The sequence below is a fragment of the Chlorocebus sabaeus genome, chromosome 2 (assembly GCF_047675955.1).
Source record: "Chlorocebus sabaeus isolate Y175 chromosome 2, mChlSab1.0.hap1, whole genome shotgun sequence".
Taxonomy (NCBI): Eukaryota; Metazoa; Chordata; class Mammalia; order Primates; family Cercopithecidae; genus Chlorocebus; species Chlorocebus sabaeus.
In genome coordinates this window covers 37498696-37511904 of record NC_132905.1, presented here as the reverse complement: position 1 = coordinate 37511904, position 13209 = coordinate 37498696, and the positions used below count along the sequence as shown (strand labels likewise).

The 13209-nt window shown below is 42.3% G+C and overlaps 1 protein-coding gene across 1 annotated transcript; it reads right to left on the bottom strand.

The window, feature by feature from the left end:
• Positions 1–5983: 5983 nt before the first annotated feature.
• On the bottom strand, positions 5984–13209 carry DEFB123 (defensin beta 123). Its single transcript, XM_008019932.3, has 2 exons — positions 13085–13209; positions 5984–6213 (listed from the first exon to the last, which is right to left on the bottom strand). Exons 1-2 carry the CDS (start codon positions 13140–13142, stop codon positions 6068–6070), a joined length of 204 nt encoding a protein of 67 aa, XP_008018123.3. The 5' UTR covers positions 13143–13209; the 3' UTR covers positions 5984–6067.

Below are 13209 nucleotides of genomic sequence, written 5' to 3'. Positions count from 1 at the left end.
CCGCTACTTGGGAGGCTGAGGTGGGAAGATCGTTTGAGCCCAGAAGGTTGAGGCCGCTGTGAACTGAGATGGTGCCACTGCACTCCAGCTTGTGTGAAAAAGCGAGACCCTGTTTCAAAAAAAAAAAGCACTTGCCTTTAGTTATTCTTTAGTTATTTAATTCCATTTAGGCCATAAGCCTTTTAGGAAAAAATTATGGTTGAGAATTTCTCACACCTTGTAAAGATGAATAAAAAGCTAAGTGTGAATTTTGTCACCTCAAAATTTCACAGGTAGGAAAGACTCCAAAACCATGTACCATGACATCGATGATAAGTCACCTTCAATTTATACACACTGTTGGGTATAAAGTCAATGAAGAACAGAGGAAAGTGTTAGGGAAGAGTGAGGCACCCTAGGCATATTTTATTCTCACTAATTTTCAAAATCACAAATTTTATGAAGGCTAAAAAATTAAACACTGAAGTTTGCCAAATATTTTTTCTATAAACCACAACTAGTTTCACTAGTTGAAGATAGAATATTTTTGACATTTTTTCAAGGTGCAAATTCTAAATTTTTAAATTTGAAAGTTTTTTATAGGAAGTATGTTTCTGAAATTCATTTTCTTTTAAATTATTTTTATTTTTAAATTTTTAGTTATTTATTTTTATCTTTTAATTTTGAATTTAATTAATTTATTCAGTTTTAGAGATGGGATCTTGAGATGTTGCTCAGGCTGGACTTGAACTCCTGGGCTCAAGTGATCCTCCTGCCTCAGCCTCCCAAGCAGCTTGAATTATAGGTGCACACCACCATGCCTAGCAATTTTAAAATTTTTATTAAAAATGAAAAAAAAATATTTATACATATTTATGGGGTACATGTGATATCTTGATACATACATATAATGTGTTATGGTCAAATAAGGGGATTTAGCATATTCATCACCTTTATTATTTCTTTGTATTGGGAATATGAAATTCCTTTGTTGTTTCCTTTTTTTTCTTTTTCTGAGACAGGGCCTCATTCTGTCATCCAGGCAGCTGGAGTGCAGTGATGTGATTTCTGTTCACTGCAGCCTCAACCTACTGGGCTCAAACAATCCTCCTGCTTCAGCCTCCCAAGTAGCTGGGACCACAGGCACATGCCACCATGCCCAGGAAAATTTTTAATTTTTTTTTTTTTTTTTTTGGTAGAGATGAGGTCTCCCTATGTTGCCTAGGCTGGTCTGGAACTCCTGGGCTCAGGAGACTCTCCTGCCTCAGCCCCCCAAAGTGCTGCAATTACAGGCATGAGCCACCACATGTGGCCAAATTCATTTTTTTGAGTTAACATTCTTCCATGACTGAAAAAGTTAGTGGATGTTGAAACAGCATTTATTTAGTACAGCAAATAACATCTATTTAGTACAGCATCTATTTAGTACAGCAACTCCTTCGCTTCAAGACCAGCCTGGGCAACACAGGTCTCTTTTTTTTTAAAAGAGACCTCATCTCTATTAAAAAAAAAATTAGCCAGGCATGGTGGCACATGCCTGTGGTCCCAGCTACTTTGGAGGCTGAAGTAGGAGGACTGCTTGAGCCCAAGAGGTTGAGGCCACAATGAACTGAGATGAGCAGGACAGTGACTGCAGGGATAATTGTTCCTGCATTCTAATATTAAACCTTTAAAACGTGACTTCTAGAATTTGTAATAATTAATACCGATGATAACTTTTTTGGGATGTTACTTCAGATTTATACTTACATCTCAGAAGTTAAATGGTGTGCCAGTGCGGCCTCAAACCCAGCCTATATTCAGCTCTGTGTTGCTGGGGCTGGGAGTCCGATATTACAATTTCCCAGACTCCTTCACCAGGTGGCTTCCTGCTAAGAGTTTGCTAATTGGAGACAATGATGGGAGTCTGGAAAGTGGGAGGCGAGGAGAGAAGGCATTCTCTCTCTACTTTGGATTCCATCTGTATCCTCCCAGCAGCTTAGGTAGTTATGGGTTCATTGCCAGTACTGCAATGTCCTTCAGAGGCACCAGCTCCAATCATAAGGTACCCCCCCTCCCCAAGCACTAAACTGGCACATAGGTACTCAGTAAATTTCTAGTTGAATAAACAAATGAATACATATATATTCATATATATATATATTCATCTGGGTAGGCAATATATATTTATTCAATATAAATGAATAAATCATGTCCCATGTACTGTTTCAGTCAGATCTAGCTAGAAAACAAAAGCCATACTAGGTATTTCAATGGAGGGAATTTTACACAAGGAACCCCAAATTTATTTGGGAAACTGGATCCTCAGGTATGAGCCACTGCACCCAGCCTGTAATCCTTTCATAATACTGCTTTCTGTTTTCCCTGCACATACTGTCCCAAGCACTGATGAACTCTCACTGCACTGATGAACTCTACTGTAGATTAGTTTACATTTTCTAGAATGTTTAAGGAATGGAATTATACTGTCTGTACTCCTTTTTTATTCTCCTGCCACAGCCTCCTTAGTAGCTGGGCTTACAGGTCTGTGCCACCATGGCCAGCTAATTTTTGTATTATTAGTAGAGACGAGGTTTCATCATGTTGGCCAGGCTGATGTCAGACTCCTAACCTCAGGTGATCCGCCTGCCTCGGCCTCCCAAAGTGCTGGAATTACAGACTTGAGCCACCATGCCCGGCAGGTTTGATTTTCTTTGTGTCTATGCTGCTTTGGAGTTCACTGAACTTCTTGTGGATTGATGTCTTTTAACAATTTTGGAAAAATTTCAGCTATTATCTTTTAAAAATATTTCTTCTTCCTCATTCACCTCTTTAATTTTTTTTTTTTTTTGATGGAGATGGGTGGGGGTTGGGCATGGCGGCTCATTCCTATAATCCCAGCATTTTAGGAGGCTGAGGCAGGCCAAATTACTTGAGCCCAGGAGTTCACGACCGACATGGTGAGACCCCATCTCGGGGGAAAAAAAAAAAAAATAGAGAGGGGGGAGTCTCATTATGATGTCCGAGCTGGTCTTGAACTCTTGGACTCATGTGATCCTCCTGCCTCAGTCTCCCAAAGTGCTGAGATTACATGTGTGAGCCACTGTGCCTGGTCTCCCATCTCTTCTTCTGGGATTTAATTATATACATGTTAGATCATTTGATATTGTCCCATAAGTCTCTCATGCTCTGTTATGCTTCTTTTGCATTTTTTCTCTCTGTGCTTTGGTTTGTATATTTTCTAATCTGTCTCTGAGTTCACTGATTCATTCTTCTACAATGCCCTGTCTTCTGTTGTTAAACCCATCCAATAGATTCCTTTTTTTAAAGAGGTGGGGTCTCGCTATGTTACTCAGGCTGGAGTACACATGTGGCTATTCTGAGCCATGATCACAGCATACTACAGACTTAAACTCCTGGGCATAAGTGATCCTTCTGCCTCAGCCTACCAAGTAGCTGGGACTACAGGCATGTGCCACCATGCCTGGCTTACCATCCAATACATTCTTAATTTTAGTATGTCTCAGTTTAGAAGGCCCAATTTATTCTTAGAGTTTCCATCATGCTCTTAGTATTCATGCCCTTATGTAGTCCTCTTTCACAGTGACTAGCATATGACTTGCCAGTGGGACTTCAGCAAATGTAATACAAACAGAAATCTGAGAAATGCCAGATGTTGAGGTTTACCCATATATGTCAGAAAACGTATTTAAGAGAACTCTAGAGATGAAAATAGGTGTTATTTTTTCCCTAAGGGAGAGCATATCCTTTCTTCTGTTAGGCAGTTAGGACTGTTGTTAATATACCTCTGCAAGGCCAGGAGTGGTGGCTCATTCCTGTATTCCTAGCACTTTGGGAGGCTCTTGACCCCAGCTATCATGGAAGAAGCCAAGGTTAACTTCTTTGAGGTGGAGAGGCTATGTGAAGAGAGATGTAGTAACATGAATGACCTCTTGAGAATATCAGAAGAACCACTTAATCAATGCGCTGAATTGTGAAAAATGACGAATAGTTGTTATTTTAGTCTACTAAGTTCTGGAGTGGTTTTGTAATGCAGTAGGGGAAAATAATACACTATTTGTCTGTGTATTTAGATTCTTCATCCTTTCATTCATTTTATCAATATTTTCTTCTAATTTCTTTAACATATTTATAACAGTTATTTTAAAGTTGTCTGTTAATTCCAACTACTCCATCTGTATTAGTTCGTTCTCATACTGGTATTTAAAAAAACCCTGAGACCAGGTAATTTATAAAGAAAAGAGGTTTAGGCCAGGCATGGTGGCTCACGCCTGTAATTCTAGCACTTTGGGAAGTCGAGGAGGGTGGATCACCTGAGGTAAGGAGTTCAAGACCAGCCTGGCCAACATGATGAAACCCTGTCTATACTAAAAATATGAAAATTAGTCAGATGTGGTGGTGCACGCCTGTAATCCCAGCTACATGGGAGGCTGAGGAAGGAGAATCGCTTGAACCCGGGAGGTGGAGATTGCAGTGAGCCGAGATCACTCCACTGCACTCCAGCCTGGGCAACAGGAGTGAGACTTCATCTCAAAAAAAAAAAAAAAAAAAAAAAAAAAAAGGGGTTTAATTGACTCATGGCACAAGGAGCATGAAGGCTTCTGAGGAGGCCTCAGGAAACTTTTGAGCATGGCAGAAGGTGAAGGAGAAGCAAGCCTGTCTTACATGGTCAGAGCAGGGGGAAGTGAAGAGCGAGGTGGTGCCACATACTTTTAAACAACCAGATCTTGTGAGAACTCTATCACAAGAACAATACCAAAGGGATGGTGCTAAACTATTCATGAAGGATCCACCTCCATGATCCAATCACCTCTCACCAGGCCCCACCTTCAACACTGGGGATTACAATTCAACATGAAATTTGGGCGAGGACACAGATCCAAGCCGTATCACCATCTTTGGGTCTGCTTCTAATTGATTATTTTTATTCTTGATTATGGGCCATATTTTCCTGCTTCTGTGCATGTCTTATAATTTTAAAATTGTATATTTGTCAGAAATTATATTCAAGAGAACTATAGAGACAAGAATAGGTGTTATTTTTTCCCTAAGGGAGAGCATGTCCTTTCTTCTGTTAGACAGTTAGGACTGTTGTTAATATATCTCTGCAAGGCCCCATGGGAATGGTGGCTCATTCCTGTATTCCTAGCACTTTGGGAGACTGAGGCGGGCCAGGAGTTCAAAACCAGGCTGGGTAACAAAGCGAGACCTTATCTCTATAAAAAATAAAAAATTAGAACAAAATACCTCTGCAAACCAAGACGACAAAGTGTTCTTATTTCTTGTGGTGCAAGGTAAGTTGTGGGATTTCAAAGTAATGACTTATTAGATGATAATGAAGGTATAGAGAGTAATTATTACAGTTAATAATATAACCAAAGATAGTTTGTAAGGGGACAGTAGAATTACTGAGAACAAATTGCATGAATCTCTGAAAATGAGCATACTTATATTTTAAGCCTTCTACCTTAAAAAATTCTACACAAGAGCACATAAGCACATCTTTCGTTAGCTGCCAGAACAATTATGTCATTATATGTCATGGAGATTCCAGAAAATTCCACTATACACTTGTGAAAGAGAGAGCTTAAAAAAGTAAAAAATGTCGGGAGGCCGAGGTGGGCGGATCACAAATTCAGGAGATCAGAAACATCCTGGCTAACACAATGAAACTCCGTCTCTACTAAAAATGCAAAAAAAAAAAAAAAAAAAAAAAATAGCTGGGCGTGGTGGCGGGCGCCTGTAGTCCCAGCTACTGGGGAGGCTGAGGCAGGAGAATGGCGTGAACCCGGGAGGCGGAGCTTGCAGTGAGTAGAGATCGCACCACTGCTCTCCAGCCTGGGCGAGACTTTGAGATGGAGCGAGACTCCATCTCAAAAAAAAAAAAAAAAAAAAAAAAAAGTAAAAAATGTCTTATTTATTGTGAAAACAGTTTTGACATTCCAAACCACCCGAAAGGCACTCCTGAGAGCTGCTGGGCTTCACTAAGAGGCAAACGCAGGGATCAGCCAGAGGTGTTTATTGATAGAGTGTGGGAATCCACTGGGTAACTTCATCTGCATTTTCATGGCTTCAGGCTTCAAGGCACTTAAAATGGCCCCCACTTTTCTTTTGGCTGGTACTTGGGCTTCACGCAGCACATTTTATTATTTAGGCAGTAAACATAGACTCTTTCCTTCCTGGAGCATCTGTGACGGCATTTGCCATAAAGATTCCAGCATCTTTGGGTGTCACCTGACACAAAGCAGAAAAAAGAAGGGAGACAGTGTCAGTCCTAAGAAGTAGGCTCTGGATTTGAAAGGTCTGTAAATGGATGGAAACAGATGTGATAGAAGGGCCCTTGTTTCCCTTGCCTTCGACCCTTTTCACCTATCACTGTTTTTCCTTTACTCTCTGTTTTTTGCTCCCCACCTTTGACTGACAGAGTGACCTTGGTGCACATCAGCTGAATAAAGCCTTTATGTGAGTGGTGTTTTTTTGTTTTTTTTTTGTTTTTTTTTTGTTTTTTTTTGACGAGTCTTGCTCTGTCACCCAGGCTGGAGTACAGTGGAATGATTTTGGCTCGTTGCAACCTCCTCGTCCCAGGTTCAAGGGACTCTCCCACCTCAGTTTCCCTGAGGAGCTAGGACCACAGACATGTGCCACCATGCTTGGCTCACCCTCTAGTCTTTAAGTACCTTTCTGTGCATGTGCAAGAGGAAACTACCAAAGGCCTGGGGGAAAAATAGCGAACACCAAAAAGAAGTAAGCAAAACAATTCCCAGTGATTGCACAGGTCTGGGAATAGCTTGTGTTTCCACCTGCCTGAGTGGAAAGACCCTGTAAAATTTGCAGCATTTGGTACTCGGAAGGCTATTGCCTTAGTAGAGGGGGCTAAATTAACCCTAGACTAAAGAATACCCTATACCCATCCTAACGAAGCTTAAAAGTCAGTCTTGAAAATATTCATCTGATTCCCACTAACTTAACTGCATGCCAGAAAAATATTTAACACTCTTTAAAGGAGTATAACAAAATACAGAAACCGAAAGTGTAAAAATATTTTTCAGGCATACCAAAAAAAAAAAAAAAAAGCAAGAAAATATGAGCCATAATCAGGAAAAAAACAAATTAACCAACACAGAAATGACAATGATGATGAAACTAGCAGACAAGGATGATAAAACAGCTATGATAAATATGCTCCAAGTAGTAAAAAAGGTAGAGGAAGCCACGAGCATGATGAGAAGAAATAAAGATGTAAAAAATGTTCATGGCCGGGCTCAGTGGATTAAGCCTGTAATCCCAGAACTTTGGGAGGCTGAGGCCGGTGAATCACCTGAGGTCAGGAGTTTGAGACCAGCCTGACCAACATGGAGAAACCCTGTCTCTACTAAAAATACAAAAAAATTAGCTGGGCGTGGTGGCACATGCCTGTAATTCCAGCTACTCAGGAGGCTGAGGCAGGAGAATAGCTTGAACTCAGAGGCGGAGGTTGCAGTGAGCCGAGATCGTGCCATTGCACTTCAGCCTGGGCAACAAGAGTGAAACTCTGTCTCAACAAACAAACAAACAAAAAACATGTATATGTATATATTCACAAGGAATACTTGAGATGAAACATTAAATATTAAATGAAAAACATACTTAGTAAGATTAATAGCAGGTTAGACTGAAGAAGAAAAGATAAACGAACTTGAAGACATAGCAGCAACAGAAATCATCCAAAATGAAACATGGAGAGAAAAAAGATGGGGGGATGAAAGAGCAGAGTGTCAGTGACCCATGGGACAATAACAAGTAGTGTTAACATGCATATAATTGGGATACCAAAAGGAGAGGAGAGAGGAGAGGCATAAAAAGTATTTGAAGAAATAATGGCTGAAAAATTTCAAGTTTGATGAAAACTCTAAGCCCATTAGAACCATGACCCTCGGTGAACTACGAGCTGAATAAAACCAAAAGAGAAGCATGCAAATAATCAAATTGCAAAATCATATGAAAGAAATCTTAAGCCAGAAGAAAAGACACATTTTATACACAGGAGAAAATATAAAAATGCTAGAAGAGGCTGGGTGTGGTGGCTCACACTTGAAATCCCGGCACTTTGGGAGGCTGAGGTGGGAGGATCGCTTGAGCCCAAGAGTTTGAGACCAGCCTAGGTGAGACCCTGTCTCTCCAAAAAAATAGAAAAATTAGCCAGGTGTGTTGGTGTGCACCTGTAGTCCAGGCTACTAGGGAGGCTGAGGTGGGAGGATCGCTTGAGCCCAAGAGTTTGAGACCGCCTAGGTGAGACCCTATGTCTCCAAAAAAATAGAAAAATTAGCCAGGTGTGTTGGTGTGCACCTGTAGTCCAGGCTACTAGGGAGGCTGAGGTGGGAGGATCACTTGAGCCTGGGAGGTCGAGGCTGAAGTGAGCTGTGGTCACGCCACTGCACTCTAGCCTAGGTGACACAGTGACACCGTCTCAAGAAAAAAAACAACCACCCAGAAGAATTATTGTCAGAAACTGCACACTAGAAGATGGTAGAGAGAGATCTTTAAAGTAATAAAAGGAAAAAGCCCAGAATTCTTTACAGAGTAAAAATATTCTAAAAGTGGAGAAATAAAGACTTTTTCAGGTATTTGAAAATGGAGAAAATTGATCACTGAAAGCTCTCCTCTTTCCGCCTTCTCTTGTTCACCCCTCCCACTCCTCCTCACAAACCTCTGGATACAGATGCCAATTTGCAGAAAATGCAGAGGTCAGAGGAACATGTTGAATTTTACCTTGAGTATGCAATCAGCAAAATTTATATTGTGGAAAGTTATAGATCAAATGACTTATGTATAACTTGTAAAGATAAGGGATGAATATGGAACCAGTAGATTAAAAATTCAAGGAATCTAAAGAGATATCAGATTTTAACAGTATAAATAGGGTGTCTAGGGATGCACCCCTAGCAATGAGACTGTAAAGGAATGCAGAGAACTGATTGCTATAAAAGTCAGGAGAGTACTTAATTTGGAGGATGAAGACAATTGTGATGGATGGAATAGGTGGAGACATTTTTGGGCTGACTGTCAATACTCTGTTCATTGACCTGCATGGTGGTTACAAGGATGTGCACTTATAACCTCCATTAAGCTGCACACTTGTATTATGTGGTGTGCAGTACCTGTGATTCTGTGTTTTAGTTTACAAAAAGATAAGGAAAAAGCGACCATTTAACAACAAAATCTCAATTTTTAATTTAAGAGTGTCAAGAGGAACTACTGGTGAGCGAGGGGAATGACATTCATACACTTTTTTTAGCATCTGTGGAGGCTACTGAGCAATAACTTACACATTTTAAAGCTATACACAGTCTTTACCTAGCAATTCCTTTCCAGATGTCTACACCAGGGAAATACTCACATGTATAGACTGAGAGGCCTATACATTGGAGATAAAACTATACATGAGTGAGACACCTACCCTCAGAGAACTTCCAGTCAAATCAGGGGAGAAAGAGCCATTAAAAAATAGATACCCAGATATTTGATTAACTAGAATCTGGTGAAAATTATAAAGAAAGAACTCAGGGTGCTGTGAGGATGTATAATGGAAGGGCAGGTGTGCCACCTAAATCTCATCTCTGCTGGGTTTCTGGGCTTTACATATGTCTCCTGAATTCCCACAATTAACCTAACAGTGAGTATGACAATATTTTGAAAATATTAAAGTGATGCATATTTCAATCCCCTTTAATCATAAGATCCATTGATTGTCATAAAGCAGAATTGGGAAGAGTTTCTGGGTTTTGGGAGAATCGTGAACAACAGAACAACAAACTCATTGCTCAGCTTAAATGAGATAAGGGTTGTGCATAGAAAGACAATTTTAAGGACCAACATTTATCAAGGAAGTTCAGGGATTTCCAAATTTCAAAGAGCTCCTTTATACATTATTAGGCGAACCTGGCGGGTTCAGGCAATACCACTTCACCATAAGCTATAGGAGGCTAAAGCTGAGGGTCAGGCTAAAGTAGCTCCCATTTAACCTCTGTCACCACTACCATACCCAATGGGAAGTAGAGGGGAAATACTCTACCCATAATTTCCAGGGAAGCTGGAAGTTTAAATCCAGCTCCTGCAGCAGCAGCACTGGGCCTGAGAGCCCTGCTAGAACCCATGCCTCATTCTGCCAGCCTGATGGTGGACACACCAACAAGCTAGGGACAAAGGCCTTTCATGTGTCTCCCGCTAGCCATCTACTGGTTGACCTGAATACTCAGGAAGTAGAGATAATTAATGTGAGAAAGGTAGGGGCAAGAGAGTCTCTTGCTATGAATGTCCAGATTGGTTGGAAAAAATTGCCAATGCAGAGGACACTTACTCTTTGCCTCTTAGAGCATAGTTCAGGGAAACTGGTAGCTCTTTAGATAAATTCTTGTCTTTAGCATGGATACAGCACCGCATAGTGCTACCTGAAGGGGGATTAGAAATGGCTGAGGGAAGTGACTGAACATCACTCTCAGCTCTCTGTTGAATAAAATAGACCTAGAAGGTCCCCAAGTTCCCTTATCTCTGGTTGAGATAGGAAAACCAGTAAGGGATCTGCCAAGAGTACACCCCTAGTGCAGAAGGCAGTAAGGGAGGGTGTGAACAGCCTTAACTTGGGGACCAGGTGGAAGATCTGGCTGAGATGAAGGGTCAAGTCAGTGGGGACCCCAAAAGGGCTAAGAGATTTCATCAGTCATGAAATCCAGTAGTAAGTCCTAGCAGGACACTCACTGACCACATCCAATGAGGGATGTGATCCCAGAAGTCAGTAAGGGTCCAGCACAGGACCCGACACCACCTCCTTATGTTCCTGTCCCAGGGCCCTTGCATTTGCTATTTTCCCCAACTTGAATTTCCTTCCCTACATATCCACATGGCTCACCCCAGTTGTTCCCTCAGCTCACAGTAAGACATTCCATGAGCACCCCCTTAAAAATGGCAATGACTGGGCATGGTGGCTCAAGCCTATAATCCCAGCACTTTGGGAGGCTGAGGCAAGCAGATTGCTTGAGGTCAGGCGTTTAAGACCAGTCTGGGCAACATGGCCAAACCCCATCTCTACTAAAAATACAAAAATTTGTCAGGCATAGTTGCATGCGCCTGTAATCCCAGTTACTCAAGAGGCTGAGGCATGAAAATTGCTGGAATCCAGGTGGTGGAGGTTGCAGTGAGCTAAGATCGTGCCACTATACTCCAGCCTGGGTGACACAGTGAGACTCTGTCTCTAAAACAAACAAACAAACAAACAAACAAAAAAACGCAAATCACCTTCCCCTTCCCCTGGTGTTCACTATTTCCTTTCCTGCCTATTCTGCTCACTGTACTCATCATCTGACATACCATATGTTTCATTTATTTTTCAAATTCTTTGGGTCCTCTAGTAGAAGGTAAGCTCCAAGAGGACAGAGATTTTGCTTATCTTGTTTTGTTTTATTCACTGCTCTGCCTCTAGCACCCATCACAGTGCTTGGAACAAGAAATCTATTCAACTATATTTACTGAATGAAGCAATTAATTATTTGATGACATATCAAGTTAGTCTTCCCTACAACCAGATACTATCCCAGGAAAGAGAAGGGGTAATGGAAGAAAGATACATGCTGAAAGACTCAACACTTATTCAAAAGAGACTGAATTAGCTTAGAAATCATTTTAAAGCAGAAAAGACAAATAACGAACTGCTGAGTTCAGGCCCAGCCCTTAGGTGCCTTGTCACCCTGGGTTGTAAGTGCTATTTAACTGTCTCCCCTAGTTTGTTCCCCTGGTGCCATGTCATTTATCTCTGTAGTCCTGCTCCTCCCACCACAAACACCCACAGTCAGGATGGAAGTTCCTGGGAAAGTTTGGTGAGTTATGGAAAATAAAGAAGACATATTTCTTTTGCAGACCAAAATTTCAGTGTGTTCAGTGTTGTTCCCTCAACCTGACATTATTACACACTTGATGTTATTGCAGTTTGAGAAATGAGGAAATTGATACTCTGAGCAGCTGAGCTTCTTGTTGGAGGTCACAGAGTCAGAAAATGATGGGGCAGGTTTTAACCTGGGGTCTGGGCTTGCCTCTCTACTCCAGGTGAGTGGTGTTTTAGGGCCTCAGGAAGACACAAGGACTGAGGTCAGCTTGTTTAGGAAATTCACACGTTTCTGACTCTAGAAAGGTTAGCTGACAGCCTCAGGGTGGGTGGAAACTTCTGCCAGATGAGCAGGAAGGGGTAGGTGGCTCATGCTGGAATTGGTGGGTGGTAGGTCTGACCAGGGTCCTTCTCTGTTTAAACCTTCCCATGGGTCCCTCACCTGGCATTCGAGGCCCACCGAGACCTGGAGCTTGAATGCTTCCTCAGCTTTACCCCCGCCTCTCTCCTAACCCACCCCTCCATGTTATGCAGATCCCTGAAGCTCCCATGCTCTCTCCCGCATCCAGACCTTTGTGTAGGCTGACCTCTCTGCCTGGGACACACTTCTGCTTTCTCCTCTTCTTCCTTTTCTATTTTTGACTCACTTTTTAGGACTCAGGATATCCCTCCAGGAGGACTCTCTTTTCCCTCAGCCTGGGCTGGACCATGTGTGCCCAGCCCCCTGGTTTCCCACTGTCACAGCCGTGTCACCCTGGGTTGTAAATGCTATTTAACTGTCTCCCCCAGTTAGCTCCCCTGGCGCCATGTCATTTTTCTCCATGGTCCTAGCTTCCAGTGCAGTCTGGCACAGAGACAGCTACAGTACAAATGAGTTTTTTCTCCCATTAAGGTGGCTGTGATCTTCACAAAGCTTCATTCATTCTGGGGAATATTTTGCAAAAGGGCCAGACCTGCCTGTCCTCTTTCCTGCTTCTCTTGCTCACCCCTCCCACTCCTCCTCACACACTAGGCCACCTCCACATGCTCCCTGGAGCTGGGCAGGAAGAGGAGGGATGGAGAGGCTGAAAGAGCAGTTCTGGATGTCGTAGTTGGCATCTATCAGCTGGCACCTGCTGCTGGTGAGGCGCCTCCTGCCTCCTATACGTGGTGCCAGATGGCAAGCTGCAGCCCATCCTTCTAACCCTTGGGATTCCCTGACCAGGCCTTAGTCTGCAAGCCCTGCCCCTTCCTCGAGGAGGTCCAGGTTACCTGGAGTCAGCTGGGATAAGAGCAGCAGCACAGTCAAAGTCAGCAAAAGGAGCTTCATGGCTAAGGCAGCCCAAAGTGAAGCTGCAAGTCCGATGCCACGGCTGAGCTAATGGGAGAGGGGGAGT